General features: G+C 46.3%; 3 protein-coding genes and 1 long non-coding RNA gene across 6 annotated transcripts; 2 read left to right on the top strand and 2 right to left on the bottom strand.

Annotated features, from left to right (window-relative positions):
- Nucleotides 1–422: 422 nt before the first annotated feature.
- sugt1 (SGT1 homolog, MIS12 kinetochore complex assembly cochaperone) lies at nucleotides 423–12,504 on the top strand. Of its 3 annotated transcripts, none has more exons than XM_049747125.1 (13): nucleotides 423–579; nucleotides 671–719; nucleotides 1,297–1,387; nucleotides 1,615–1,684; nucleotides 2,335–2,405; nucleotides 2,660–2,713; nucleotides 3,697–3,722; nucleotides 3,913–3,938; nucleotides 4,251–4,347; nucleotides 5,527–5,634; nucleotides 9,765–9,855; nucleotides 10,585–10,757; nucleotides 11,457–12,504. In XM_049747125.1, the coding sequence occupies exons 1-13, from the start codon at nucleotides 566–568 to the stop codon at nucleotides 11,556–11,558; spliced, it is 972 nt and encodes a 323-aa protein (XP_049603082.1). In that variant the 5' UTR covers nucleotides 423–565; the 3' UTR covers nucleotides 11,559–12,504. The 3 variants fall into 3 exon arrangements, with proteins under 3 accessions (XP_049603082.1, XP_049603080.1, XP_049603079.1); XM_049747123.1 differs by having other exon boundaries at nucleotides 10,555–10,757; XM_049747122.1 differs by having other exon boundaries at nucleotides 10,552–10,757.
- On the bottom strand, nucleotides 11,457–18,214 carry LOC125984844 (leukocyte cell-derived chemotaxin 1). The gene is made up of 7 exons (XM_049747129.2): nucleotides 18,068–18,214; nucleotides 17,785–17,925; nucleotides 16,607–16,747; nucleotides 16,376–16,489; nucleotides 14,985–15,135; nucleotides 14,593–14,693; nucleotides 11,457–13,959 (listed from the first exon to the last, which is right to left on the bottom strand). The coding sequence occupies exons 1-7, from the start codon at nucleotides 18,137–18,139 to the stop codon at nucleotides 13,738–13,740; spliced, it is 942 nt and encodes a 313-aa protein (XP_049603086.1). The 5' UTR covers nucleotides 18,140–18,214; the 3' UTR covers nucleotides 11,457–13,737.
- On the top strand, nucleotides 16,677–18,905 carry LOC125984862 (uncharacterized). Its single transcript, XR_007487127.2, has 3 exons — nucleotides 16,677–16,769; nucleotides 17,807–18,515; nucleotides 18,758–18,905. It is a non-coding gene; the product is annotated as an uncharacterized lncRNA (long non-coding RNA).
- On the bottom strand, nucleotides 18,888–22,823 carry LOC125984816 (protocadherin-8). The gene is made up of 3 exons (XM_049747074.2): nucleotides 20,217–22,823; nucleotides 19,875–20,100; nucleotides 18,888–19,670 (listed from the first exon to the last, which is right to left on the bottom strand). The coding sequence occupies exons 1-3, from the start codon at nucleotides 22,656–22,658 to the stop codon at nucleotides 19,315–19,317; spliced, it is 3,024 nt and encodes a 1,007-aa protein (XP_049603031.1). The 5' UTR covers nucleotides 22,659–22,823; the 3' UTR covers nucleotides 18,888–19,314.
- Nucleotides 22,824–26,597: the final 3,774 nt, after the last annotated feature.

Here is a 26,597-nt window from a genome sequence, read left to right as displayed (position 1 = left end):
CAAACCCAATGCATAAACGCCAACCAAATGACATACCTGCAAATCAGTGTGATTTAGTACCTATGTTCCCTTTGCGAGACCAGTTCAAATATACGTCATCATGAATTTACACGATAAATCAGGTGTGTTCGGACCGCCGCAGTGGAGGCTCTGCCGAACCCCTGAGACCGACTCACCGAACCACTAGGATTCGATCGAACCTAGGTTAATAATAACTGACCTAGAGTGAACCAAAAATGTCATCTACCACTGTCACATTATTTGATCACATGAACGTGCATCACTAACTATGTAACAACTCTATAACAATTTATGTAACAACGTGAAATATATTTACAAACTAATAGTAAAATATCTCTCTAAATACATACTCCCGGTGTATTTAAACGTGATCTCTTATTACCCTTGCAATAATGAATACTTTTATTTTGTATTATGCCAACAGTCTTCCAGAAAAACATGCTCACTTCCGGCTTCTAGCAACTTCAGCGGAAGTACCATCTCACTAGCGGTCTTGCTGGGGTGGCAAAAATAGAACTCTATCTGACCAACTAGCAACAGAGCGATGGCTACTAAACTGTAAGTTTAATACTAACAATATGAAGAATAATAGAACATTTGCTTGCACACTGTTTAGCTCCTAAATTGCTCTCTTTTCCTTCTGGTTTAGTAGTTTCCCTGACAGCCTCATTGACGAAGACCCACAGAAAGCTCTCGAGGTAAACATTTACTACCCATGCACTAGTTGTAAACACATGGATCAGAAATAGATTTGCAAGTGGCCGTGGTGGCGTTGATCGATTAGTAATTCAAGCTGCCACAGCTAGCTTTCTAAGTGGGTGCACACATGCAGGCTAACGTTAGCTTTTGCTTTGATTGGCACGAGCTAGCCAAGGTAGCTTGCCTTGCCTTGCACACTCGATGTGTATTATTGTCCATTGATTTTTGTCAAAAAGTTTGTGATCGGAAGATGAATAATTCGGCAACTTGCGAGTTTGTCTGAGTATTTTAAATCCATATTGTGGTTTGCTCTAAGTCGCCATGGTAACTTGTGATGCAAATAGTTACCCTGAGTGTGTATCAGCCAAAGGTAAGAAAAAGTATCGTTTAAGTAGTTTTGTAAATTTTTATTTAAGTAGAATTTTAAACTGTGATGAGTAACATAAGGCTCAACTAAGTAAAGAATTCCCCACATACATTTGGCATTTATAAATCACTGGAATCCCCCCCAAAGCATTTTATAAATAACCTGAATTCTGTACATTTATCCATTACGAATCCATTTTGTCTTTAAAGGCGGTGAACGAGGCCTTGCAAGGAGACCCCGACAACACTGAGTGGCTCTGTCAGCGTGCCTATGCTTACATACTTCTCAAAAACTACAGCTGTAAGTCTTCATGTTTCCAGCCTTTTTTTCAATATTTTGGACCACTATTGTAGAGTAGAATTATTTTGTATGAACAAGAAATGTATCATTAAGGATACTTTTATGTGTGCTTTTTCTGAGTGGACAAAACATTTGCTAACTTTCCCCTTTTCCCTACCATTATTTAAGAAAATCAAAATTGAATAAAACAATCCCATCCCAACGTATTTGATGCCACCTGTTTACAGGTGCTGTTGAAGATGCCAAGAAAGTGCAACAGCTGAATCCAGGCCTTTCCCTTGCCTTCATGCGAACAGGGTGTGTATTGAGAGTGTGGGATTGGTGGAGAAAATGGTATATTTCTAATAAATATGTCGCTAGTAATAAATACCCTAATTTCTGGACAACAAAACACACCACATGAAAGCTGTAGAAGCAGCTAAATTTAGCCATGTTAGCTGTTGCTGTCCTGTTGTCGGTTGCCGAAGAAACAACAGAAAGAAAGATTTGAGTCGCACTGCAGAGATGGCTGTATTTGTCACACTCGTTCCCTATGCTATTTAAACTCCACTCAAGATTCTTATATTCACTCTCGATTGCTCCTTAAACAGCAGTGCACCGTTATGCATACAAACTGCCGCATTTCTCTGTTAAGGCAGCCCGTCCTGTCCCGTCCCGCCCCGCCCCGCCCTCATATGTGGTACTCCAACCAAGACAATTTTAACCGTCCATTGTGTTCTCTTACTTTATTGGTCAGATGCGACAACTCTATTCTAAATCTATCGGTGGCTTGAAGCTTATCGGTAAAACTTCCTAAATCAACCATGTCACAGCCTTCAAAGAACATTACTTCTTTGGCAGCCACTTTTGTGCTTTCATCGGTACTCTCTCCTGGGTCATTTGTGTTGTTGGATTCGAGAAAGCATAAGCAGCCATTTCTTGTTTTTTTTATGTTTTCATACCTACAGAATAGCAGAGTACCATCTGAACCACTATGAGTCAGCCCACGCAGCGTTCACTCAGGGACAACAACTGGATGGTGGGGGATTCTTTTGCAATGACGTGTTTATCTGTCTGTTTGTCATTTTTTATACATTTGCTGACGTTTGCTCGCTGCAAAGTGATTAACGACAGTCTCTGTTTGTGGTTTATCAACGGAAACCCTACCATAATGACAGACCTGTTTGAAAATACAACTACTAACGTCAACTATTAAGACATTGTTAGATATCTTATGTGTATACATTTATTTTGGAAAAAAAAACGAGAGCATCTTGTTTTTGTGTTTGACAGTTTCTGACAAGTCATTTGAGGTTTGGATCAAGCGATGTGAGGAGATGTTGGGTGGTGAGTATTATGTTTTCCAGTTTATTTGTACATCACATGAAACTGATTGAACAGGTATGTGCGTGCGTGTCATGTTTTTTTTTTTTTTTTTATTATTAAATAGCCACTGTTCAACCATAAACCTGCTGAAGCAAAGGTCATTGAAAGATGTAGCCCATAGGTGTCAAAGTCAAGGCCCAGGGGCCAGATATAAGCCCATCCCGTATCATTGTATGTGGCCCGCGAAGACAACTTGTGCATCGACTTCATGTGTCAGTACTAAAGTTACAATATGTCTTCACAGACATTGCTCGCAATTTTTATTAGCATTCATCTTTTACAAATATTTGAACAGTTCTGACTAGTGTCTTATTTCAAAAATCATCAGTTGGTTGCATAGCCTACACAGCATATGTTGACAGTCATAATGGCCCTCTGAAGGAAACTGAGTAGGATGTGGCTGGCCCGCAGCAAAAATGACTTTGACCCACTTGATGTAGCTCATATCATGTTGTCGCAACCATCTTGTGTAAATGACAAATATGCTTCATGCATCTGCCAGCGGGGTGTGATTCATCAACGTTGGAGAGCCCCAATTAGACTGATCCCCTTCATAAGCCCACCAAGACAGCAGACAAGCACTCACCCGCATCCATGACCTGATTAAGACAACATAACGTGCTTCTTGTCGTCTCTTTCCTCTTCTTTCCTGTCCGTGTTGTGTTCTCCCTGTATGTTGATGCCATTGAATATTGTTTAACTGGGTGAAGTGCAATTCAGGCTTCCTCATGCTCACAAAATATGTTTATTGCTTTTTATTTTTTATTGGCCGTGGGTGGTCTCGTAAACAAGCCGGTGGCAAATTTGTGTTGCATTTCTTTAGTTGTCAATTCGTCTTGCCGAGGAAAAAGAACTCGTGTGGAAAAAGTCAGACTTGAATTGTTTAGAAGATGAGTTAAACCTTTGCACATCACACAACCAGATTTTCCTTTTTCATCCTGCAGAAAAGCCGCAGAACAGCAGTGACTCGGTGAGTTTTGCATGGCCACCTGGGGGAGTCGTTGGTCCTCCGCGTCAATAACACAAGTTCTCTCTGTATAGCAGCAACCCACAAAACTCATTGTATATCCCTACGTCTTATTTGTTTTGTTTGCTTTGTTTCTTGCTTAACGCAATGTTGTCCTCTTTTTATATAATTACTTTGGGGCTAAATGATGCAGCAAATACCAGCAGTGCCACATGTGAAGTAAGTATACCACATCATTATGGATTTGTTGCTATGCTAATGGAATGTTTTGATACAGTCACAGCGGGATTTGAGCCATGGGTTCATCGCCTTAATTACTTATATACGGTCACGTATATACTAACCTAAAGGAGGAGCAAAGAAAAGAAAATTGACTTTCACTTTAAGAGTAAAGGGCTTCTAGTTTTGCACATACAATATCGCAAACAGAAGAAAGGTTGTTTTGGGGGGAATTACAGTTGGTAGCCTAATAAAGCGTTGAACCCTTTTGAATGTATTTCAGACCATTCGCTCATTGGGTGTCTTTTGCAGACATGACTGGTACCAAACTGAATCTCAAGTCATCGTCTCTGTTATGGCAAGAAATGTGCCCAAGGACGCTGTGTGTGTCAACTTCATGGAAAAAGAGGTATAAATGCCCGACTGAGTTGAAACCATTTTGATTTTACTCTGTGCACATCTGATGCTTAACAAATTGATTTGCTTGTACCATTCAAACTGAACTGGCAGAAAGCGTGACTTTGCCGTGTCCGTGACTCAAACGCCACTCCACATTCTCCCGCATACATGTTCCCCACGGGCTAAGTATTCTTCTAGCGATGTCTTGTTAACGTTGCCCCCAAAGTGTAGATCTAAGAACAATTTAGCCTCTCCCCATTCGCCAACCTCTTAATTGCCTGAAGATAGGAGGTGTAACTGATCTCGGAACAGCCGCGCTGGGCCCGCGCCTCTGGGGACAGTCGTCTTTCTATTTCTACTCTTCTCGTTTCTCAGCGGCTGACTGCAGAGCACCCCGGGGAACAACTTTATCTTTTTTCATAAAATATAAGAATAACAAATGGTTTACCCTCAAGAAATGGTTCTAAATCACATAGTCACATATCTGTATTTCACACCAAAGCTCCCTCTGCGGTGTGAAGGCAGATACGTTTGCGCTTTTATTAGGTCACTATATACAAAGGAAATTAAAGATGAAAGGCAAGCGTTCCATTTCTTTTCCCTGGCGGATGAGCGCGTTGCACTTGTATACCTACATCCAGACACCGCCGGAATTCTTGATGCGATGAATATTAAGGCTCTGATTGTTTTAAGAATTGCCCGAAGCGACACGCTAACTGTCGAAGTTTTTGTTCCAGATGAATTATTTCATTTAGGCCTGATTGAATCGGAGCCAGTATGTTTTCAGCTTTGTTTGCTGAGCCAAACTGCAGGCACTTGTCCACTTTCTAGTCATGTTCTATATAAGGGCGCCTTTTGGCTTCTGATAAGTGCGGGTGGGCATTTGGGACCATGCCGAGGTTACGTCGCTGGCTGTAAGTGAGCAAGCGTGAGCAAGCCACCCATCCGCTCCCAAGGAGTGACAGACCGGCAGTGGATAGGAGTTGTCTCTAATCACACTGCGGCCGCCGCAGGGGACAGCGGCACCAAATCAGATGTCGATTTTTCTTGAACATGCAGATGTCTCCAAAGTTTTAAGCGCTCTGAAGAATTTAACAACATCCATTAAACATTGACATTTTTATTTGTCTATGTGAGTGATTGTTCAGAAATGGTAGTCAGTGACTTGTTATCCATGTGCTTTCTGCAGCTCTCAGCTTCAATAAGGCTGACATCTGGGGAAAATTACAACCTCAACCTCCACCTTCTGCATCCCATCATCCCGCAACAAAGCACCTTCCGGGTTCTCACCAGCAAGGTATGCTGTTTGTTTGGGCCGTGCGTGACCTTAGAACCGCTTTTAAAACAAGGCTGTGAACATTTATGAAGGGAGATGATGATGACAATGAGAGTCATACACGTTAAAAACTAATGTTTGGAATGAGACAGATGACATGTTTATGAATCAGAAACAGACTTGAAAGCTGCCATTTTGTGTTATTCCGTGATCCTTAACCGTTAGAGCAGTTGCACAAATAGCAAAATTTGATGTATCTGTATCAAGACATTGAAAATACCACCATGTTTTCATTTGTGGGAGATCTGCACTTGTTTCCGTCCAATATTACGCAGCCGCTATGTCCAGTCTTCTCAGTAATTCTGTTTTGTTTCTGATACGTTTGGCACCGACATTTGTTGAACTATTGAACTAGCTGCCACTTCCCATAGTTCCTTAATGCCGCTAAAGCTCTCTGAAAGAGAAGAAATGAAGAAATCCTCGCCGGCTATACACGTTGAGGTCGGGGATTTGCTCTGTCCTACTCGTGCAGTCATTCAGGCTGCACACTTTTGAGTTCCTCAGCACTTTGAAAGTGATTACGGGCCTAATGAGCGCGAAGGGCACTGTTTTAAAACTATAAACTAATTAGTGGGTATTAGAGTTTGATGTGTGCTAATGACTGTGTGCAGATTCAAAGTTTTGCCCGCTGTCAAGTTTTATACTGAGTCTACGGACTAAAGGTTCATTTTTGTGGCAGTTATTGGTGTCTCTTCAGGGTTGGCCAATGTAGAATTTGCTAAACTGTCAATGGATTTTAGCCTAGTCTTTATTTAATGAACTACATTCTCATTTCATCTTCATTAAGCCATAACAATTCATAGTGATTCAGTAGCAGTTATTATTTAATGTGGAGGTTTGAATCTCGTCTAGTCTAGTTTTGTGCATCGCCGACATTTTTTTCCCGTAACAACAATCTCAATTCTCACTGATTAACACTAGTCTGAAGAAAGATATTTCTCATCCAGGTATGTCCAAGAGAATGTGAGAGGAGCGTCACATTTTTAGACTCTCCTTGAAAATTCAGTAATTACTTGCACAGAAGCTTCTCTTCCTTTGTGCCCATTGTCTCCACTTGCCACGGAGTGCTGACCTGAACCCAAAAAAAGTACCTTGGCTTTTCCATGGCAACAGCAGACACGGCATACCAAGGTGCACGTCTGCTGCTACTTAATGAGGGCCTACTCTGAGCGACTTAGTCATTTTAGGCAGCCTCTTTGTACATCTGCACGTCTTTCTTTTTTTTCTAACTCCTGATATGCTGTCTTGGACTTTTTCTACTGTTAGTCTCCTATCCGAGGCCCCCTCATGACACGCACACACCGCCGTTCATAACGCTGGCGCACACCCATACAGACAGACAGACAGACACACTCACACGCACACGCAGTTAGTTACCTTGAGGATAATGCGGCAGAGTATTCAAACCTCCCCACAAAGCCCTGACTGTGTGCTTGGTCCACTGGGCTTCTCTGGTACACATGGCCCTTAGGTATGTGCACACACGCACACACGCACAAAGACACACACACACACACAGCCCTCATTAGTAACTCGGTTCCAAAATGACTTAGGTGACCACGTGTGTACGCTTGCACGACAGTGTGAACCTACGAAGCCTCATTTCAATTTTCACGAGCCGTTTTCTTTGATTACCTTCGAGTAGAAAAGTCACTTTGAGGTGTGGAAGATTGGCGAAATCAAGTTTCTTCACACTGGCGGCGTGTATTTGAAGTGAGCCTTAAAAAAAAAAAAAAAAGGATACGTTGCTTTGAGAGCTGTCGATTGATTCTGCGATAGAATTCTAGCATGCATACACACGCTCGTGCTCATTCAAACACAAATTCAAATTTGACAACAGGCTAAAGAGTAATCTTTCAACATCATTCCCATTCCAAGTATGCGTGTGTTTGGTCACACATTATTGTCAGTCTGACCTCTTCCTGTCCACCACCACAAGAGACATTCCAACCGCAGGGGTCACCGCCACCACAGCGAGCCAATTACGCACCAGTGTGTTTGATCAGAGCAGACGGCTGATAAGCGCACGAGCACGCAAGCACACAAATGTACACGTAAACACAACTTGAAATCCACATTTATTTTGGTGTTCAATCCAAAGCTAATCTTTTTTTCTGCAAATAGCTCGTCATGTCTTCCCTCTTTAATTTTCCCGCCTAAAATGTAAAGATTTATTTCATAAACGTGTCGTTGGAGCTGAGGCTTTATGAAATCCGCAGGGTTCTGGAAAAAAGAAGGCGCTTAGGAGGGGGCATTTGACAAGTGACACGAGACCCCAGTGCCACTCTGTAAATAATGCGTGCGTGCGTGCGCGTGCGTGCGCACGCCCCCCGAGGTCCTGATGGTGGTGGCCCTCCATGTGGTTATGCTGTCACATTCCTTTACGGGCCGTCGCTTCGCCTGTCACACACACGGAAACGCACACAGCGCCTGGCCTGCCATTTCGTTAAAAGGCAGGAAACGCAGATGTGGCAGCAGATTAATGTTGTATGGCCCAGAAGCACGCACACGGCGGACGCACGCACGCACATGCACACGCATAAAGTCCACCACATTTAGCACTACAAAAATATTGAAGACCCTGGTGTCACCTGCAACACTGGCTATTATTTGTTATTCGTTCTAGGAGTTTCAACCCGTTTCAGAAGAAATCTACTCGCAAGATCGTTGTGATTATTGATGAGCAGCATTAGTGGGAAACCCCATGAATAAAAAAGCAGAAATTCGCATAATCACCAATACTAAGTACCGAGACCACTAGTACTTTTGCTACATCAAATTTCCTGGAAAAAAAGTGACAGATCATTTTAAAGAAAGGCCTACCGTATTTTCCGGACTACAAGGCGCACCTAAAAACCTCAAATTTTCTCAAAGGCCAACAGTGCGCCTTATCGTCCGGCGCGCCTTATATATGGACCAAATTCCTAAATTTAGACTGGCCCGAAGCATTGTGTTATGAAATCAAACATAAGTGGCCCGCTGAAGACTATGACTCATGAATCAAAAAGACTATGGGTCATTATTTTGTGATTATAAAGTAATTTGTTGCGTCTGAAGTTAAAATAAAAAAGATAAAATGGAGAATGATTTGATTTGGATTAAAAATCTGACATGATGCATTAATGGTGCGCCTTATATAAGGACAAAGTTTTAAAATGGGCCATTCATTGAAGGTGCGCCTTACAGTCTACAATAGAACCAAGAATTTTTTTATTTTGTTTACTGCTACATCAAATGGTGGCCCTTAGAGCGACCTAAACTAAAGCCACACACACACACCAAAGTAATTCATTAGACTGGAGCAATCTTTTTTCTTTTTTCTCCCTGTCTGCACTCTGTGGCACTCTGCCTCCTCTTCACCACTTGTCCACCTCTGATTTCCTCTCCAATTCTGGCACCCTCATAAATGAAGCAACACATTGCCCAGCAGAGCGGAAATGTTCCCTAATTGCACTGACATAACTAAGGCTGCCTTGCACATGCACACACATTTATATACTACATCAGACACACGTGTCATTAATGGTCGGGTGGCATGGGTCTAACAACTGACTGTATCTTGCGTGCGTGTTTGGCTGCTATGTATGTCCCTGCTCAACATGAAATGCAAGTCCATGCCAGCGTTTGCTGCATTGTTTTCTTCCTCTCATGTTTTCCTGGTGTAATGATTTGGATCAGATGCTCTGTAATGCCCCCATATACTCACACAGTTGCCAGCGAGCACGCACACACACACGCACGCACACATCCCGCTCATTCCATCTCTCACACTCGCCCTCTGGCTGACAGGCATCTCGTTAGTGCAGTATGTCTGTCAGTGTGCTACGAGATTGAGCTGTGCCCCCGCATATCCCCCGATGCGTCGTTCTCCCCCTCTCGCACAAACGCACACTCACCGAGCGAGGCCGAGTCGACCGACGGCGGCTCAGAGCAGACGCACTCCGCGGCCTCAATAATGATCCGATATCATGTATCTTCACTCTAATATGTCACTCTAATAGAAGTGTTATTTTTGTCCCCACGCACCAAAGAAAAACATTTTGCTACACATTTTTATCTCCCTTGTTCCTTCTCCTCCCCTTATCTGTCAGGTGGAGATGAAGATGAAGAAGACAGATGCCATCAGATGGGAGAAGCTCGAGGGAGAGGGACAGGAATCCAACCTCAAACACTTCGATCCAAGTCAGTCCGTAGTTTTTGCAACTGTGCCGCCTCCGTCGACTTTCTCGGCTTCTGCTACCGAAGCCTCGTGTTTGTTTTCTCTCCTGCTCTCGCTCGCACGCACACTGCCTCCTTCCAAAAGTCATTTTGTGCTCTCAAAGAAAAAGTGGCAAGTCCAGCTCGCCTCGCCTAGCCTAGTCGTTTCATTAGTGTGACAGCAGAAATGTGGAGCAGAAAAAAGGAGAGTTCTGACAGCTTGATATAGCTCTCCCACGTTCTATTGCCAAAAGAATTCATGGCTTTTGTGAGCCTGGACGCAGATGGAAAAGTTGAAGTGTGAAATCAAACTATCCATTGCCTTCAACCCGCTCAACCTCATTTGGTGTTTACTCGCTGTCGCGTTTTAACACGAGCGTTGACATCCCCTATTATGAGCTCGCACCGCTTTGGGTCCACACTTGGCCCCAATACGTCTGCTTCTTATTTGGTTTCTTATTTATGCAAATCTGCGTCGGGATTACATGCATCACCCTTCCCGTTGAGCCGTTATTGCAGCCTTGCAGGAAATGCGCAAATCCCATCATCTGATCCCATTGAAATGCAAAATGGTTTTCTGACCGCATGTGGGCTAACATTTTAAAACCCCAAAGTGACTTTGATTTGTTAAAGCAAATCATTTCTCTGTCAGTAATTAAAACAACCATTGTGTTGCCAAAGCAGCTGTCCAACAAGCGTTCTTGTTGCAACCAGATCAGCACCCAACGTCGTCGCACAACAACCGCAAATGGGACAAGATGGTGGTGGACATTACCGAGGAGGAGAAAAATGAGAAGTTGGAGGGCGACGCGGCGCTCAACCAGCTCTTCCAGCAAATCTATTCGGATGGCTCGGACGAAATCAAGCGCGCCATGAACAAGTCTTTTGTGAGTGCAACGCTTTCGTCATTTACGCAAACATTAACATAATTGTCGTTCCCTGTCAGCCCAGTCGGGATTGCAGCATACAGTCAGTCACTCCTTGTACGGAGCGGAGTCTCTTCTCATCCCAATTTAGCAGGCTTTGCACTGTGACAAAATTATACGATTGAAAAATGCATATGTATTGCAAAATGATGTCTTATGGCAGAATTCTCTCCCAAAAAAAAAAGCCATTGATCCAGTTGGTGTAGCTCGAGTGTCGGCCATTTTGTGCAATGCTGTTTTTGTGCTTTCACTTGAACTTTTGGCACCACTTGCTCCTAAATGATCGCAAGATGGTGCTCGACAGAGGCATGAGAACGCAGTTGTCACAGCTAACACGGGAATCTGGTGCGTTTTAACTCGTTTGAAAGATAGAGTTTTGTCTTGTGCATGAAGTGAGGAGAAGAAAAGACGCGAGTCAGTTCATCAGCGTGAAGTGCTGACTGTCATCCGACTGAATCCTGTGATTTGGGTTTAGCCCCCCGAGTGTTTTTTTTTTTTTTTTTTACATAATGAATAAAAGCAGCACTGCTGCAGTCAACTAATTTAGGGTGTAAGCATTTTGAAGCAAAGAGGTGATTCATAACGAGACTGCCAATGAAATAGCTGCCCCATCCCACTGCAGTGATTTTTTTTTTTTTTCTCTCCCCTTTGCCTGTGCAGACGGAGTCAAACGGCACGGTCCTGAGCACCAATTGGAAAGATGTTGGCAAGAGAAAAGTGGAAGCGAGCCCACCCGATGATGTTGAGTTGAAAAAGAACTGAACACCTCCCTCGCTTTTTCTCCTTTTCTTTTTTTCCCCCCTCGGTTTGACTTGATCGTTCTCTACCTAACCCCGTGTGAAGTTCAGCGGGAGGGCTTCAAAACTTTTTGCTTTCCGCCTTCCACAGCATTTCACAACTGCGCTGTGTTCACTCAAGCGACTCCTCCCACCAACTAGTAAGTTCATTTCAGCTCAACTCACCATTATGCTGTCTAGAATGGCAAGCTGATGAGTACAGGATGTCGATGAAACATAAGAGGTGCCTGCAATCCAAACTTGGAATGTACTCTTCAAATTACATTTTGAGTGGTTTGTTTTAGATCCAATGTAGCGTTGGAAAGGCAAAATGTAGACCACTTGCAAAAATACAAGAAAGGGAGTTTAATTTAATGCACAACATCCGGCTTGTTCCCTCAGCTAGCCATGCGGCGTTTATTTATTAGCAAAAACGACAAGCCTTGTTCAACAAAACACGTGTGTTATTCCCCTCATGTTGCTTGCTACATGGGATTGTTGGCACTTATAGTAGTTCTTGTCAACCAATCACCAGCCTGCACCAAAATATGCGTTGGTAGCATGTCAAACCTAAATGCACCAAACTGTTTGGTGGCATAGTGTTGGCAACCTCGGAAGGCCTCTCTTGCCTATCTGTTCATTTGAATACTTTGAATTATATAATTAAGGACAGAGAAGAAAATAGACAAAAACATCCGCTTGTTTTAAAGGCCCTTATGATTTCACGTTATCGGCGCTTGTATAGAAATGTAAAGTTAACAATTTGAGCTCGTGTAGATGTTTTAAATGATTACTTTGAAAGTCTTTTCTTTTTGCTTTGCACTTGTGCTCAGTAAGAGATCCCAGTAAGTGGTATGACGCTGCTTGTTGCACCCATGTGATCCCTCCCCCATCCAAGGTCTAAATAAAAGCTTTCTTGTTTGTCACTCTAACGTCGTCTCTGACAATTGTTTCGGACAGGTTGAAAAGTCTCGGGGGCGGGTGCGGCAAGGATCTGTCAGCCCAAAGAACAGCAATCTCCGATGGCAGGGAGCCAAGTTGGGTTTATATCATATGATGGGGGCAATTCAATGTGGCATCACTGATATGAAAGAAGGATGCTTCAGGTATGTCCTCCAGCTGAAGGATTTACTAGTTTATTTATTTCACTTTATTATCTGCAAATGCCAGTTGCCTTGTTTGGTCAGCCTTGAAGAGGTGGAGTGAGTTCCCCCTCAAGATGTGGGAAGAAAAGCCTCAGTTCCTCGAGTGCATACACTGAAGCTGCGACCGTGAGTGGGCGTCCTGTGCCACCAGAGCATTAATATGGATCAGCCATTTGTACTCAGCCACACGTTGAGTTCTTCACACATTCTTTCATCTGCGGGCATGATCAAACGCCCATTTGTGGCTCAGGATGGAAGTCTTAAGACACTGGCATGCATAAAACAGGATTCATCCAGGATACTTGACACATTGACAAACTGGCCGCCCTCATCCTTACCCCCCCGACCCCAGCCTGAAGCGCTACTGTGACATCAAAAGGAGCTAAGCACTTTGCATCGTGGGGAAGATCTGCTAGCATGACGGCTACAGACTCTTTAGTCTCATTAAATGGTTGGGAGGAGATGCTCCTCTCCTATTGAAGAACTCTGCAAACTTCTTTGTGTCCCTTCGGAGCAGCTCACTGATGTGACAAAACCCGAATGTGCTGCTCCTCCCAAGAGACCAATATCTGTTATGAAATAAGACAATTCCAAAAAATGTGATATTGCACTTTGAAATTGCCTCCCGGATGCAGCTAAAAATATCATTTGGATGAAGCGTCGGCAAGCTTAGAGTCTGTCAACAAAAGATGCTGGCTACTGAGAGTAGAATGTTGCACTTGACATTTATTTACATTCAACAGAAAGGCAATAAGGTTACAATCATAAATTATACGCTTAGCTTAGCCTATTTGCTAATCAATGACATACATTTAGAATCGATCCTCATGACAATAGGTACTGGATTTCACTTTGCAAGCGAATATTTGCCCCTTAAGTGTCCTGCCTGAAAGAACTGCTCAGAGCAAATCCTACCTACCTACCTACCTACCTACCTACCTAGCGTATGTGAAAACTCCAAAGACTGGCTCCCTCATCTTTCCAAAGACGAGGCCGATCCCTCCTACCGGCCGCGTGGCGCTACACAATCCCCAGAATACGTGCCACCCACCAGTTGCAAGGCATGATCACTCGACAAGCCACTCGGCAGCCTCTGTAGTGGTACGGCCACGGGTGGTAACCCCCCAGTGGCTCGCAGATCCTCTGGCAGTGGGTGTAACTGCGCCGGCACTCTCTGCAGCAAACGCCCTCGTGGTCCAACCTGGGGTCGATGTTCATGCTTTCCTCCCCCTCAAGGTTGTTCTGCGAGGAGGCAGAGGAATGAGATCAGATGCTGTGCATACAAACCACGCCGTGGATCCATCCGTCTTTAGGTACTGAGCAAAAATATAACCAAACACATTTTCACATTTTGTTATGAAGCATCCATAATTATAGCCATTCAAAAATATAACAAAACACCCATAATTATAGACATTCACCTTCTCACAATCTCACGCTCTTGTGAAATATTTTTAGCAAGTAGGGTTCAAACTACTTTCTGTTTACCTCCCAGTTTCAAAGAAAAGAGGGGGCGGGGAAGAAAGAGGATTAAGAGAGAGGGAGCTGTGCGTTGAAGGGAGCAAAGAAGGGCAGAGGTGACCGTGTGTATGTATGGAGTCTGTGTGAGCTCAGCAGGGCAAACAGGCCAGGGGAGGCGAGTGTCTGGAATAATTCATAGAGCCTCGCCGCTGAAAGAAAAGTTGTCCTAAAGAGCCCCCTCGCATAAGGGAACAAATGGACACGCTCAGATTTGCTGTGACATTCCGCCGCCCTCCGCCGTGACCTCGGCATCGGCCGGCATCTGTGACCAAACTCCTCCCACAAAGCCTCCTCAGGTAAATCTGAGCGGACAGTTGCGGGGGAAGAAGCTGCACCTTCGTGTTTGTGACTCACGTGATAGGGGTTCTCGGGGTTGAACTCGGCCTCCACGTCCTCTTCTTCATCCGTGGGTGCCTGACGGCGCCGGGGAGCGGCCCTCGTCTTCCTATGTCCGCCTGGATGACATCACAAACTTTAGAGAGCACAATGGCATTGCCGCGGGACGCCGTCTGATGGCAGCGTTCCGTAATGGTGTGTGTGTGGAGCAAAGTTGTCTTTGGGCCATGTTTTCAAATCGTGAAGAACAAAGGTGTCCTTTTCAACACATTCTAAGGCTAGGAACTCAATATACTATGCTATTTGCAAATAGATCGGGTGGACGGACAGATGGATGATAGATAGCTTTAGATTGCATTCTTTCCCATTTTTATGCTAAACTTGAGCGTATGAATTGTGTGATGGCTTACCGCTAGAGTAGGTAGGGCGCAGCCAGAAGATGGGCAGATCTCCACACAAATCCTTAATCTTGTCACTGAGGAAAGTGGAGTCGGAGAGAGGCGCACCAGCCGCCACCCATACGAGGTCATCCTCAAACTTGGCCGGCATCACCTCATCCTCCTTTGAGAACCGAAGGAATATGAAAATAAGCCATCGTACGTGCACGCAACCCCAACCGGCTGCTGATAGCTTCAAACCTCACGCGATTTATCGTGTTAGCCTTTTGGATGAGACATGCTAGCCCTCCAGAATAACAACAAATCAAGCCAGGGACCCCGGGGACTTGAGCCTGCCCATCCTATTTAGCCGAATACGTGATGTCACAACCGGGGATCAAACTTTGCAGACCAACTTCCCTCTTTTATTTTGTCCAGCGCAAATATGACTTGCTAGAGGGGCAAATAAAAGGCGGGGGTCCGTCTCCACTGCACAACTAATAAGAGTTTATTTGACCCATTCTCACAGGCTGGGATTTGTTTGTGTGTGGGTGTGTGTGTGTGTCTAACCCATATGCACTATGCCATCACTCTAAATTATCATAAATGACAAGCCTGCAGCAACTATTCGAACATATCCCTGTTTACACACACGTACGCATATACAAAACAAAATGATCACTTGGAAGGCAAAGAGAGACGGTAACACAATCAAGCACAAACGTGAAATAAATGATCGTTTATGACGCAGAGAAAGGCAGTAAGAACAGCCTTGCGTGGTAATGACGCCTGTGTGTGTGCGCGCGTGTGTGTTTATGGAGGCAATTGTGGTGATGTGGATTTATGTGAAGCTTATGGGGAATTAAATGATTTTAATTATCAGGCAGCTTCAGTTGAACAATCACAGTGACACGTACGCGTGTGTGCGTGTGTGGCAGTGTGTGCATACAAAATACTGACTGTAGAATTTTCTTTGTTTGTGAACCCTGAAATCCGCTTTTGTTTTGGTGGTAAACGTGGAGGACTGAAGATGGAAACCCAAGACACCTTTGTGGTCTTTGGCCAATTTCTTAAATATCATCACAAGTATGTGATGCTTAATCCAACTAATTAGTGATTTTATTTCAGACTCGTTGTTCGTGATGGGCACTCAAACGATGCGTTTGCTGTTTAAAATTTTCCTGTGTGTGATTCACTTCTATTTTGAATTCTTTCCCTAAATCCCCACAGGGATTAAATTTCACTATAGTGCACTTGCATGCATATCCTGTAGTCATATCGCAGGATTATTGGTTTTCTCAGCATTGTTCTCCGTCAGACAAGCAGACAAAACAAGTTGAAAATGTTCTTCTCAAAGAAAGTAGTACTTCTACTCTCTGAGAAAACACACAACTCAGAAGGATGCATAAGAAGACGGCACGCACCAGGTCAAAGGTCATTGAGTCCTTGTCAAGACCCTCCACATCAGGCAGGCGGGCCTTCACCTGGGTCTTAATGAAGCACTTGTCACCCCCTGAAAAGCGGATCCCTGTGATTCCCTGAAAAGGAAAAACAAGTATGATTTGCTTCCCTTCTGTTCTGTCTCAAAGACTACACCACTAGCGCTAAAGGAACTGTGTCAACTTTGAAATACATGTTGTTGCTTGCTTACTTACAATCTCAAAATCGTGGACCTCCATGGCCTGATCTGCCCCACTGCTCGTGCTGAACTTTTCCATGTTGTTCTTTGTGTCGATCTCCATGGTGCCTTCCTCCACTTTGCCATTGATGCTCATGCTGTAGTGGACATTGTAGACCTGCGCACACAAACGCAGACAGGTATGTGGACAAGGATGTCATTAGCCGTTTGTCATTTTGCGTTCTTGTCTGCTCTTGCGTTTTTGCCATCTTCGGAAACATCATCAATTACAATGGAGCTAATATTAGCTAGTCGTTGATAGAATTTGACTGAGAGTGTCACCGGTGTCATAGGTGACATGCCCCCCCCCCCCCCCCCCCCCCCCACACACACACACACACACACAAAGGTGGGCTTCGCACAGGCAGTATTGAAGCTAGGGCCGCCACTGGATCGACTCAACTTCTCCGCAGGTTCCCCTGAATTATTTATTGATGGATTTGTTTATTAATGTACGTATTTATTTTCTAGGAAATTGGGGGGAAGTGAAATCTCTTGGGATACAGCTGGTGGCGCAAAGCCAAACACGTTTTATTCATTGTTTCACTTCAAGTCAACGGGAGTCAATTGTTTTTCAGTCATGTCACCAATGTTTTTTTACAAACATTCTAAAATTGTCTGTATACAGTAGACCTTCATCTTTAACAGCCGTGCCGTGCCGTGCCATGCCACAAAACAGGCAGAAAGAAAATTGTGCTCTCCCCTTTCTCCACTCACTCACACACACACCTCTTGGCCCTAGAGCATCAGCCGGACCAGAGGACCCCTCAGCCCTCCCCATCCTTCCGAGATCCTCCACATATAAACAAGGGCTCCATTCATCCACTCAATCATGGAACATGTCTTGTTTAACTTAGGTCAGTGTGTTTTCTTACACTGCAAAAAACAGCTTTGCGTTTGCAGACTTTGCCCCAAAAGCTTCCAGAGCGTGCCCAATTCAGATGGCCATATTTGTGCCTTTTTATTGGAAGTTTGTCTGTCTTATCGTATGTGGCCAGGAACGTTTTTAAAATGAAAGCTTCTGCTGCTGCTGCTGCTGCCGCTGCTGCTGCTGCTTCTGCAACCAAATGGATTTGTCTGGCAGAACCGACCTAATGTCCCATTTAACGCCATAGCACACGCTTGAACTCTCGGGAACAACAACAGCAGCCTTACGTGTTTTTCATTGTTGTTCCAGAAGTAAAAGGCTCCAACGGCCCCCAGAAGGAGCAACACGGCCCCGGCGACGAGCACTGCGATCCCGGCCTTCAGGAGGCGCCCGCTCGCTGCAGGTTTCTCGGCCACGCTGGAGTATGCCTGCAAAAACAAAAGGAAAGAATAAACAAAAGCATCGACCCTGAACGACCACGGCGTTGAGATTGAAAGCATTTTAAAATGTGACCAGTATGACGGATTTGGTGCCGAACTAATTCTTCTCAACAAGTATATATATCCTTACAGGAGGCATAAAGTGCTGCATTTCCTCCGGTCCCGCTGAGGCGATCGGTACCTTCTCGGAGTTCCCGGCCATGACTGGAGCCAAACACCTGAACAGGATCACCCGAACACTTGCTCAATGGGCACACTCTCTCACTCTGTTTCTGTGGCGCTCTCTCTCTCTCTCTCTCTCTCTCTCTCTCTCTCTCTCTCTGTTGGGTGGAGCAAACGGGGCGAGCTCTTTGGATCGTGTTGCGCACGACGCACGCGTTTTCCCCTGCGTCAGGACGCACTTCAACCATCGGCTTGTGCCCCCACCCCACCCCACCCCAAATTTGATCTTTAAGACGTTGGAGGTTTAAGCATTCCGTTTTTGTTCTGGTAACCAGAAAATCAATGTGCTCATATTTCACAGGATATATGGACTGGAGTCCTCGGTGGACATGGTTTTGGCCTGGTCAATGCAAACGGTATGAGACTTCTTACTCTCTGTGCTGAGCATGACCTGACCATAACCAATACCTTGTTCTCACACACACACACACACGCACGCACACACACACACACACGCACACACCACTAAAATGACCTTCAGTGTCAGCAAGGACGTCAGTCTTGCGCTGCAATAACAGGGACACCTATCGGCTTTGGTATATAAAAAACGATTTTAGTGCGGTATCCATCCATTTTCTGTACCGCTTTGTCCCCACAGGGGTCGTGGGCGGGCTGGAGCCTATCCCAGCCGTCACGCGGACACGGGGAGAACATGCAAACTCCACACAGGGAGGGCCGGAGGTACCCGCACCCTCCTAAGTGTGAGGCGGACGTGCTACCCAGTGTAGTGCGGTATTTCAAAGTTTATTTTATGTCACAACATTGTGATAATACAAAATCTGTACAAGTATTTCAGATTACATTCAAACCATTTCACACATTATTATCAATTGAATTGATAATGTTGGATTCCTCCCTCCCTCCCTCCATCCAAACAGTACCCGGACAGTTTAAATAGAAGCATGCTTAAAGATCTGTATTTACACGTGTCCACTTAATTATGGCTTTTATCAAAAATAAAATCTCTATGTACAAAACTTGCATATAATACAGTTGATTTCAAACAGAGGAAAATCTGAAAAATGATTGATTTTTTTTTACATTAAACAAAGATGCACAAACATTATAGGATATATGGCCACAAAGATATTTTTACACCTCTTTTTGTCACAGGATCATAATTAAATATTTTGGAATATAATATATTTCTGCTTTTCACGCATCGTTTTTGTTACAGTGTGTCGGACTGGGTGTGTAGACGGGGATAGTGACATCACTGCACACCTCCTGGATCCTCACCGGCCTCGTGGGGGTGATCATGACATAGTCATACTCCCTGTCCAGCACCTTCTCATACACGCTCTGCAGGCCTACAGTTTTGGGGATGTGCGCTTGGTAGTAGTTGTCCTTTCGGTGGGGGTCCCGAGGCAAGGAAGCTGTCTTGGAGTGGCTGGTGAAGGATGAAACAGTCGGGGCGGGTGACGGGGCTGCGTTGGCCCTCACTGCTGAGGGGCTCCAACAGCGATCCGAATGACCCAGAACCTTACACTCGCTGGTGCAAGCCCACAAAGCTAAAGAAAAAAAGGGGACAAGAGTGCAAATAGTTACAATGAGTGATTTGAAGTGTGAAGGTGAACTATTGATAATTAATTTCTTCAATTATGTCATTTGTTTGTGTGTGATGCTGATGTTTGTTCATTTGTATAGACACATTTCTCCCTCGGGAGACAAATACAGAAGAACATTGAACCTTATTCCCCCCCCCCCCCTCTTACCATTTTGGCCAGCCATCGGGGGAACAGATGCGCCATCTTTCTTCAAGCCAGTGTCCCCGCTCACATCACTGTCACTGTCATTGAAGTCACTGTCCCCCTTTCCGCTGTCTTTGCCACTGAAGGCAGGGTCCCTGGCGGAGATGGTGGTGTAAGAGTTACCCTTCCAGATGGTGATTGGCCTCACGGCCTCCTTTGCGTTCCCATAGCCAGGCAATGTCGAGTATCCCTGCAAATGAAATAGAAAGGAGGGTTAAGTTCTGCATCATCCCTTTTCCATTTGCAGGATGCAAATACACAAACAACCAATTGAGCAATTGTGATTCCCTAAAGATGACGTCTCACCTCATGTTTATTCCCTCTTGGCTTGTTGTTTGTGTCTGAGTCGTAAACGCAGGGGACCTCGCTGCCGTCCTCTGAGGCCGAGCACATGTCGCTCGCCCCGGCGTGGGCCTCACTGTTGTACGAGTGCCCCTCGAAGGTCACTGACCCCGCGGCGGCGGCGGCGGCCGCGTGCATAGGGAGAAGCGGGTTTCCGGCCACGTGGTTCCTGGCACGCTCCAAAGTACTTTTCTCCCCATACGAGTCGCTGTCCTCGCCACTCTTGTCTCCTCTGTGGCGGTTGCAGGTGGTGGCGATGAGGATGATGGCGAGCAGCAGGAGTGTGCAGCTCCCCGCCAAGACGACGATGATGACCACAGACAGGTCCCACTGCGCCGACGCGACACCCCCGTCGCCCGCCTGGTACACGGTGCGGTCGCTCGGCGGGGAGCCGGCGACGACGAGGAAATGCAGCGTGGCGGTGGAGGTGAGCGCCGGCCTGCCGTTGTCGCTCACCGTCACCGTCACGCTCAAGGTATCGTCCACGTCGTGGCTGAGCAATCGGTTCAGGTAGATGTCGCCCGTGACCTTGTTGACGGAGAACACGGAGGGTTCGCCGGTGGCCAGAGCGAAGGAAAGCTCCGAGTTGACGCCTTCGTCCGCATCTCGGGCTTCCACCCGCGCGATGACGTAGCCGCTCGGCGCGTCCCGGGGCAAGAGGACCTCGGCCGAGCCGTTGTTGAGTACCGGGTGGGTGATGGCCGGCGCGTTGTCGTTCTGGTCCACCACCCTCAGGAAAAGGTTGGCGCTTCCAGACAGGGGCGGGGAGCCACCGTCGCTGGCTGTGATTCGCAGCTCCAGTTGCTTCATCACTTCGTAGTTGAAGCTCCGCAACGCGTAAAGTGACCCGCTGGCGGGGTCCAGCGACACAAATGTGGAAATGGGGGAGCCCATGAAGTAGGTGTCGGCTAGTTTGTAGGTGACCTTTCCGTTGGGCCCCGTATCCACGTCCCGCGCCGCCACTGTGGTGACGTACGCACCAGGCGCGTTGTTCTCCACCACGGCCACTTCGTACACGGGCTTACTGAACACCGGCGCGTTGTCGTTCTCGTCCGTGAGCCGGATGGTGTACTGGGTGATGGTTCTGAAGGGAGGAGAACCCAGGTCCTCGGCCACCACCGTCAGGTTGTACTCGGGAATTTTCTCGCGGTCTAACGGGCTGGTGCTCACGATCATGAAGCTGTCCTCGTAGGCTTGCTGCAGTCTGAAGTGGTCGTGTCCGTAGAGGGTGCAGTGCACTTGGCCGTTGGCTCCGGAGTCTCTGTCCGAGGTGCTGACCAGCGCCACAAAACTCTCCCTGGCCGCTGCCTCGGTGATGTAGGCGATCCCCGCGGTGATGGATGTCATGGGGGTGATGGAGATCTCGGGCGCGTTGTCGTTCACGTCTTGCACCTGAACGACAATTTTGCAAATGGCCGGGCTGGGGTTCGGACCCAAGTCGGCGGCCTGGACATCAAACTCGTACGTGTTCTTACTTTCAAAGTCAATGGGGCTCTCCAGGGTGAGCCTGCCGCTTTTTCTGTCCACTTTGAAGAGTTGGCGGATCTCTAAGGGCACCTGGTTCCCAAAGCCGTACACCACCTCGCCGTTCAGCCCTTCGTCTGGGTCCTCGGCGTTCAGGTCCAGCAGCAGAGTGCCCACGGGAGCGTCTTCTGGCAAGTCCACGGAGAAGCTGTTCCGGTCAAAAACGGGGCTATTGTCATTGTAATCTTTCACCTTGATGTTGACGCGCGTGTTTCCCGAGCGGGACGGGTTCCCGCCATCCATAGCGACCAATTCCAGCGCGTAAGAAGCCTGAGTCTCGCGGTCTAACTCTTTCATGAGCACCAGCTCTGCATATTTAACCCCATCAGCCCTGCTCAGCACGTCGATGGAAAAGTGACTGTTGACTGAGATCTGATAGCTTTGAATGTAGTTCACCCCGACGTCCTCATCCACGGCAAAGTCCAGGGGGATGCGCGTCCCCACGGCGGTGTTTTCCGAGATGTCCATGGTCGACTCTTTGCGCGGGAACACCGGGGAGTTGTCGTTGATGTCCTTGACCTCCACCTCGACGTGGATGAGCTTGAACTGCTCCTTGGAGAAACTTACCACGTCGAAAGAGACGAGGCATTGCAGGGTGTGTTTGCAGATGCGCTCCCTGTCGATCCGCTCCCCGATGCTCAGCTGCCCGTCGCTCTCCCTCAGACGGATGAAAGAGGAGTTGAACTGTTTCATCATCCTGAAACTGGACCGGGACCCTACAGAGGAGTACGCAGGGGCAGGAGAGATGTCCTTGGCCAGGTTACCGATCACTGTGCCCGGGGCGTCTTCCTCGAAGGTTTGATACTTGACCGTCTTTGTCTTTGTGACTGCTGCCAGGCTTGTCAAAGAAAGCAACAACGAGAGCCACCATGTTTCCCTCATTTTTGCACCTCAAAGCGATGTCGGCAATATATCAGTCCGAGTTAGTTTTGAGAATGGGGGGAGAAAAAAAAAAAAGTCCTGCAAAACACCTTGCCACTTAAAGTAAGTGTAATAAATGTTCCATGTGCGTAATGGATGCGCTCTTCTATTTCCCTGAGCAGCTCTCAGCGCAGAGAGGGCTGCAGTCTCTGCAAAAGGGTTTATATGGGCAGGCATGCAAATGAGCCTCGCTCTGGCCAATCCGGGCTACGGTGGGGAGGGGGGGAGATGGGGAGGGAAGGGAAGAAGGACGGGGGGGTAACTTCAGATCAGGGACGTGCGGTCAGGGGAGGCTCTGCCTCACTTGTCGTCATGATAAGTAAAAGAAAAATAATAACATAAAATGAATATTAATAGGTGTCCACTGATCTTTATGTATGACTAATTCCGAAAAATGTTATAGTCAGAATGACTGAGAAATTCTAATTCCAACATGAAGGTGAAACGCTTTGTTTTACTGGCATAGGTTGAGGCGTCTCGTACTCTGCCGCACTAAAGGGGGTGTATGTGAGCCAATGAGTGATTAATGCTGCCCCATTTGTTGCTGTAGAGGTAGGCAATGGATGTCACAAACAAAGCACAGATCCCTGTTATTTTGTGGTCTACGTAGACACCAGCTAAAAGTCAAGTAGACTGTGAAGTGAAGGAGGCATTTTGGGGATTCGATGATGTGAGTGATGATAGACGAGCCCCTGCTGTAGCCACCTATGTATGTCTTGGGAGTGTTAGAAAAATGCAACTGTTGGAAAAAGCAAGTAGCTCCAACATATGATGGAGCTGCTGTGATGGCATCAGGCCAAAATGAAAGAAAAAGGGCCTAAAGTGACGGAAAATAAGAAGGACTTTTACGACAAAGTAAGCAGGTAGGACGACTCGTCCCTGCTTGTTTTATTATATGTAAGTTGTCATGGTTTCTGTCCCTCTGTGTACTCGCCCCTCCCTTCCTGTGTCAACTCACAATCAATGTACTGATCAGAGTCACCTGCCTCTCATTAGCCGTCTTGTATTTAAGTCCTGTCTGTGTGCGTGTGTGTGTGTGTCACTCCCTGTCGGATCATTGTTGTGTGGTCATGTCATGATGTCTTTTTGGTTGCTGTCATTGGTAATGCTACCCTGTCTTTTTGTTTCAAGTCTTTTTCGGTCAGTCTTGTCGTTAGGTTTTGTTAGTGAGTTATGTCAGTTTACCGAGTCTGGATTTTGAGTTCCTGCAACAAACCAAGCTGGTCCAAGCCGCTCCATTTCCACTCCGTCCGTTCCTGACAGATAGGCGCATGGACTGCATCTACAAATAAAGGTAAGCCCACAAACATTGTGTGTGCGTAGAATGCTGATGAGATGCTAAATAACCAGTAGCCAATGGAGTAAGCTACCCCTTCTTCTCTTGATAGGGTTTAGAGGTCTTTCAGAACTTCTGAAAGACCTCTAAACCCTATAAAGACATTCCTTGACTGTCGAAAATCTTGGCATCCAATATGTGGCCAAAATTCACGACTTGATTTAGTATGTGCTATAGTTTCTTCCATGGCTTGTTTTATGTTTCCGCGGGCTGTTAAATGAGTCTGGGGTGCAGAGAGGCGCGGTGTCCCTGAGCTAGAGGACAAAACATTTGAATAAGGAGGATGCCAGCTATCCATAGATTTATGTTTTTGCATTGTTGCATCCCCACGCACGTGTCTCATACTGGGCAGTGGCAGCCTTCTGAAAGGGAAAGATAACAGGACATGCTCTGCCTCTTCATCCAAAATGCTTTCTTGATGGATGCTTATTACGCAAAAGTGCAAAAAAACAGATATCCACAGAAATGTGCTCTAACCGGTGCCGCCGCCATCATCGTTTTATTGCTCGTTTAATTCCATAACTTTGCTGGCCGTCTATTACGTATCCCCTCACCCCCAGTGTGTTGTAATCCGCTAATTGTTTGCTTATCGGCTTCAATCTGAAGGCAGCAAAAAAGAAAGAGCAGCTACTTAAGCGTTGATCTTTTTCTAATTTGAGATCAGCTCACGAGATGTCTTGTGCGCCAAAGAGTTTTTCTTTCTTTCTTTCTTTCATTCATTTCATTTTTAATTGACGCCGCTGTAAAACGCGACTCTACTTGGCCTCGCCTGCAGGAGCAGGTGAAAACCCGCACATGGCCACCACTTTTCACTAAGGCGTTACAAATGGGATTTGGCCCTCAACGCAGGAGTGGATTCATCACAATTTCAATGGTGAGATTATATCAAAGGCGTATGAAGCCCTCGTTAGTAGCAGCGCTGCTATAATAGCATGGCGGGGGCTCCCTTTGCCGCTGGGCCATTGTGGCCCCTGAGCCGGTCTGCGGGGACCCTAACCCCTGCTGCCTCCATACAGACCTCAGCTAACAGCAGCATAATGAGGCAAAGCCACATGCCTCCTTTGTCCCCTTTCCCTCCAACCCCACAGCCGCAGCCACAGACACGACTCCTTTCATTACAGCGAGATGGGAGATGAATTGCTCTGGACGTGAGGCTCCCACCTATTAAAATACATTTAGAGTCCGACTGGGGCCCCGTCACGGCTCTTTAGGAGATTTTCTCCTTCTCTTCCTCCTCAGTTTCTCTTCCCCCTCATCTCACGCACACAACCCTCTTAAGCAGGAGCAACACTTGCCCTGCAGTAGAAGTTAATATCACTTGGCATGTTCTATGAAGAACCCATCTGCCACACAAAGTCAAAGAGGAGACACCTGGATGGACAGTTCCAAATGTACTTACTTGCCTTTTTTTAACTTTGTCACATTTAAAAAGTCTTATCTATAGCTATTGTGAGTGAAAGATGACAAAACCAGAATCGTTGGTGGGTTTTTTTTCTATACGGATGAATAAACCAACCACCGGGCTAGATTGACAGTTTTTCTCAAGAGCTCGACGAGTCACCTCGCGTTGATCTCCCATCAGCTTAGTATTTCACATGCTTCCTTGCACTTCTTTTTTGTATGCACGGTGGCGCACATGGAAGCCCGCGCGCTCTAACTCTCACACTCAGCAGAGAGCTGAGGAGCAATCAGATGCAAATTAGCATCATGTTGCATCGGGGATTAGACTCTGTGCATGTGCGGGTGCATGTGCATCCCTTTTGAAAAAGAAAAAAAAAAAGTTGCAGTCATTTGGAGGACACCCAGTTTGGAAAGAAAACCCAGTCAGTCACATGATCGTAGTGTCGCTCTGGCCCGTCTGCACGCGAGTTGCACAATAGTAGAATTAGAAGGAGTCTTCAAATCCCCTCCATTCTTCACGCGACGTATTAGCATTTCTTTAACATAAATAAATAGGCTACATCTTTTGCCTCTTTTCATCCCTCTCTTCTCTCCACCATTGTGCTCCCATTTGCTCTAAGCGATTGGAGGGTATTTTGGGGCTCGCTCGACCCCTGCTCCTTGTCGAGGGGGGGGGGGGGGCTTATCTCTTTGAGATGGAAATAGATGATTTGGCCTCCTTTGTCCACCATATAAGCAGTGTAAGACGAGCTGGAGTCGAGGGGGGCCTGGCTTGCCGCAACGGGGTTGAACTCATCGATCGCAACTCCCTCCGCACCCTTGCCACTCCCGGCTAACCTTTGCTTAACTCGCGTGCCGTCACAAGCAGCTCACTCGTAATTGGTTCCCGCCACTAATTATCCAATTATCGCCTCTCCACTCCAGGGCTGCTTGTGTGTGAGCGGTGGGGGTATAATGGACTCATCCTCAAGTAGAGATGAAAATGATTAGTAGTGAATGCAGCGCTAAGTGTCCCCGACCTGCACAGAAAATAAGCCTTTAAAGAGAGGACAACACTTCACTTAGCGGGACACAAGAACCCACGATGGTCTTAAACTCTTAAGGAAATTGAAAACGTGATCAAGTGGTGTGCGGATCAATCAGAGATTTGTGCTCGTGAGTGA

Source organism: Syngnathus scovelli, chromosome 17, assembly GCF_024217435.2.
Source record: "Syngnathus scovelli strain Florida chromosome 17, RoL_Ssco_1.2, whole genome shotgun sequence".
In the NCBI taxonomy this organism is placed as follows: Eukaryota; Metazoa; Chordata; class Actinopteri; order Syngnathiformes; family Syngnathidae; genus Syngnathus; species Syngnathus scovelli.
This window is presented reverse-complemented; position numbering and strand designations above follow the sequence as displayed.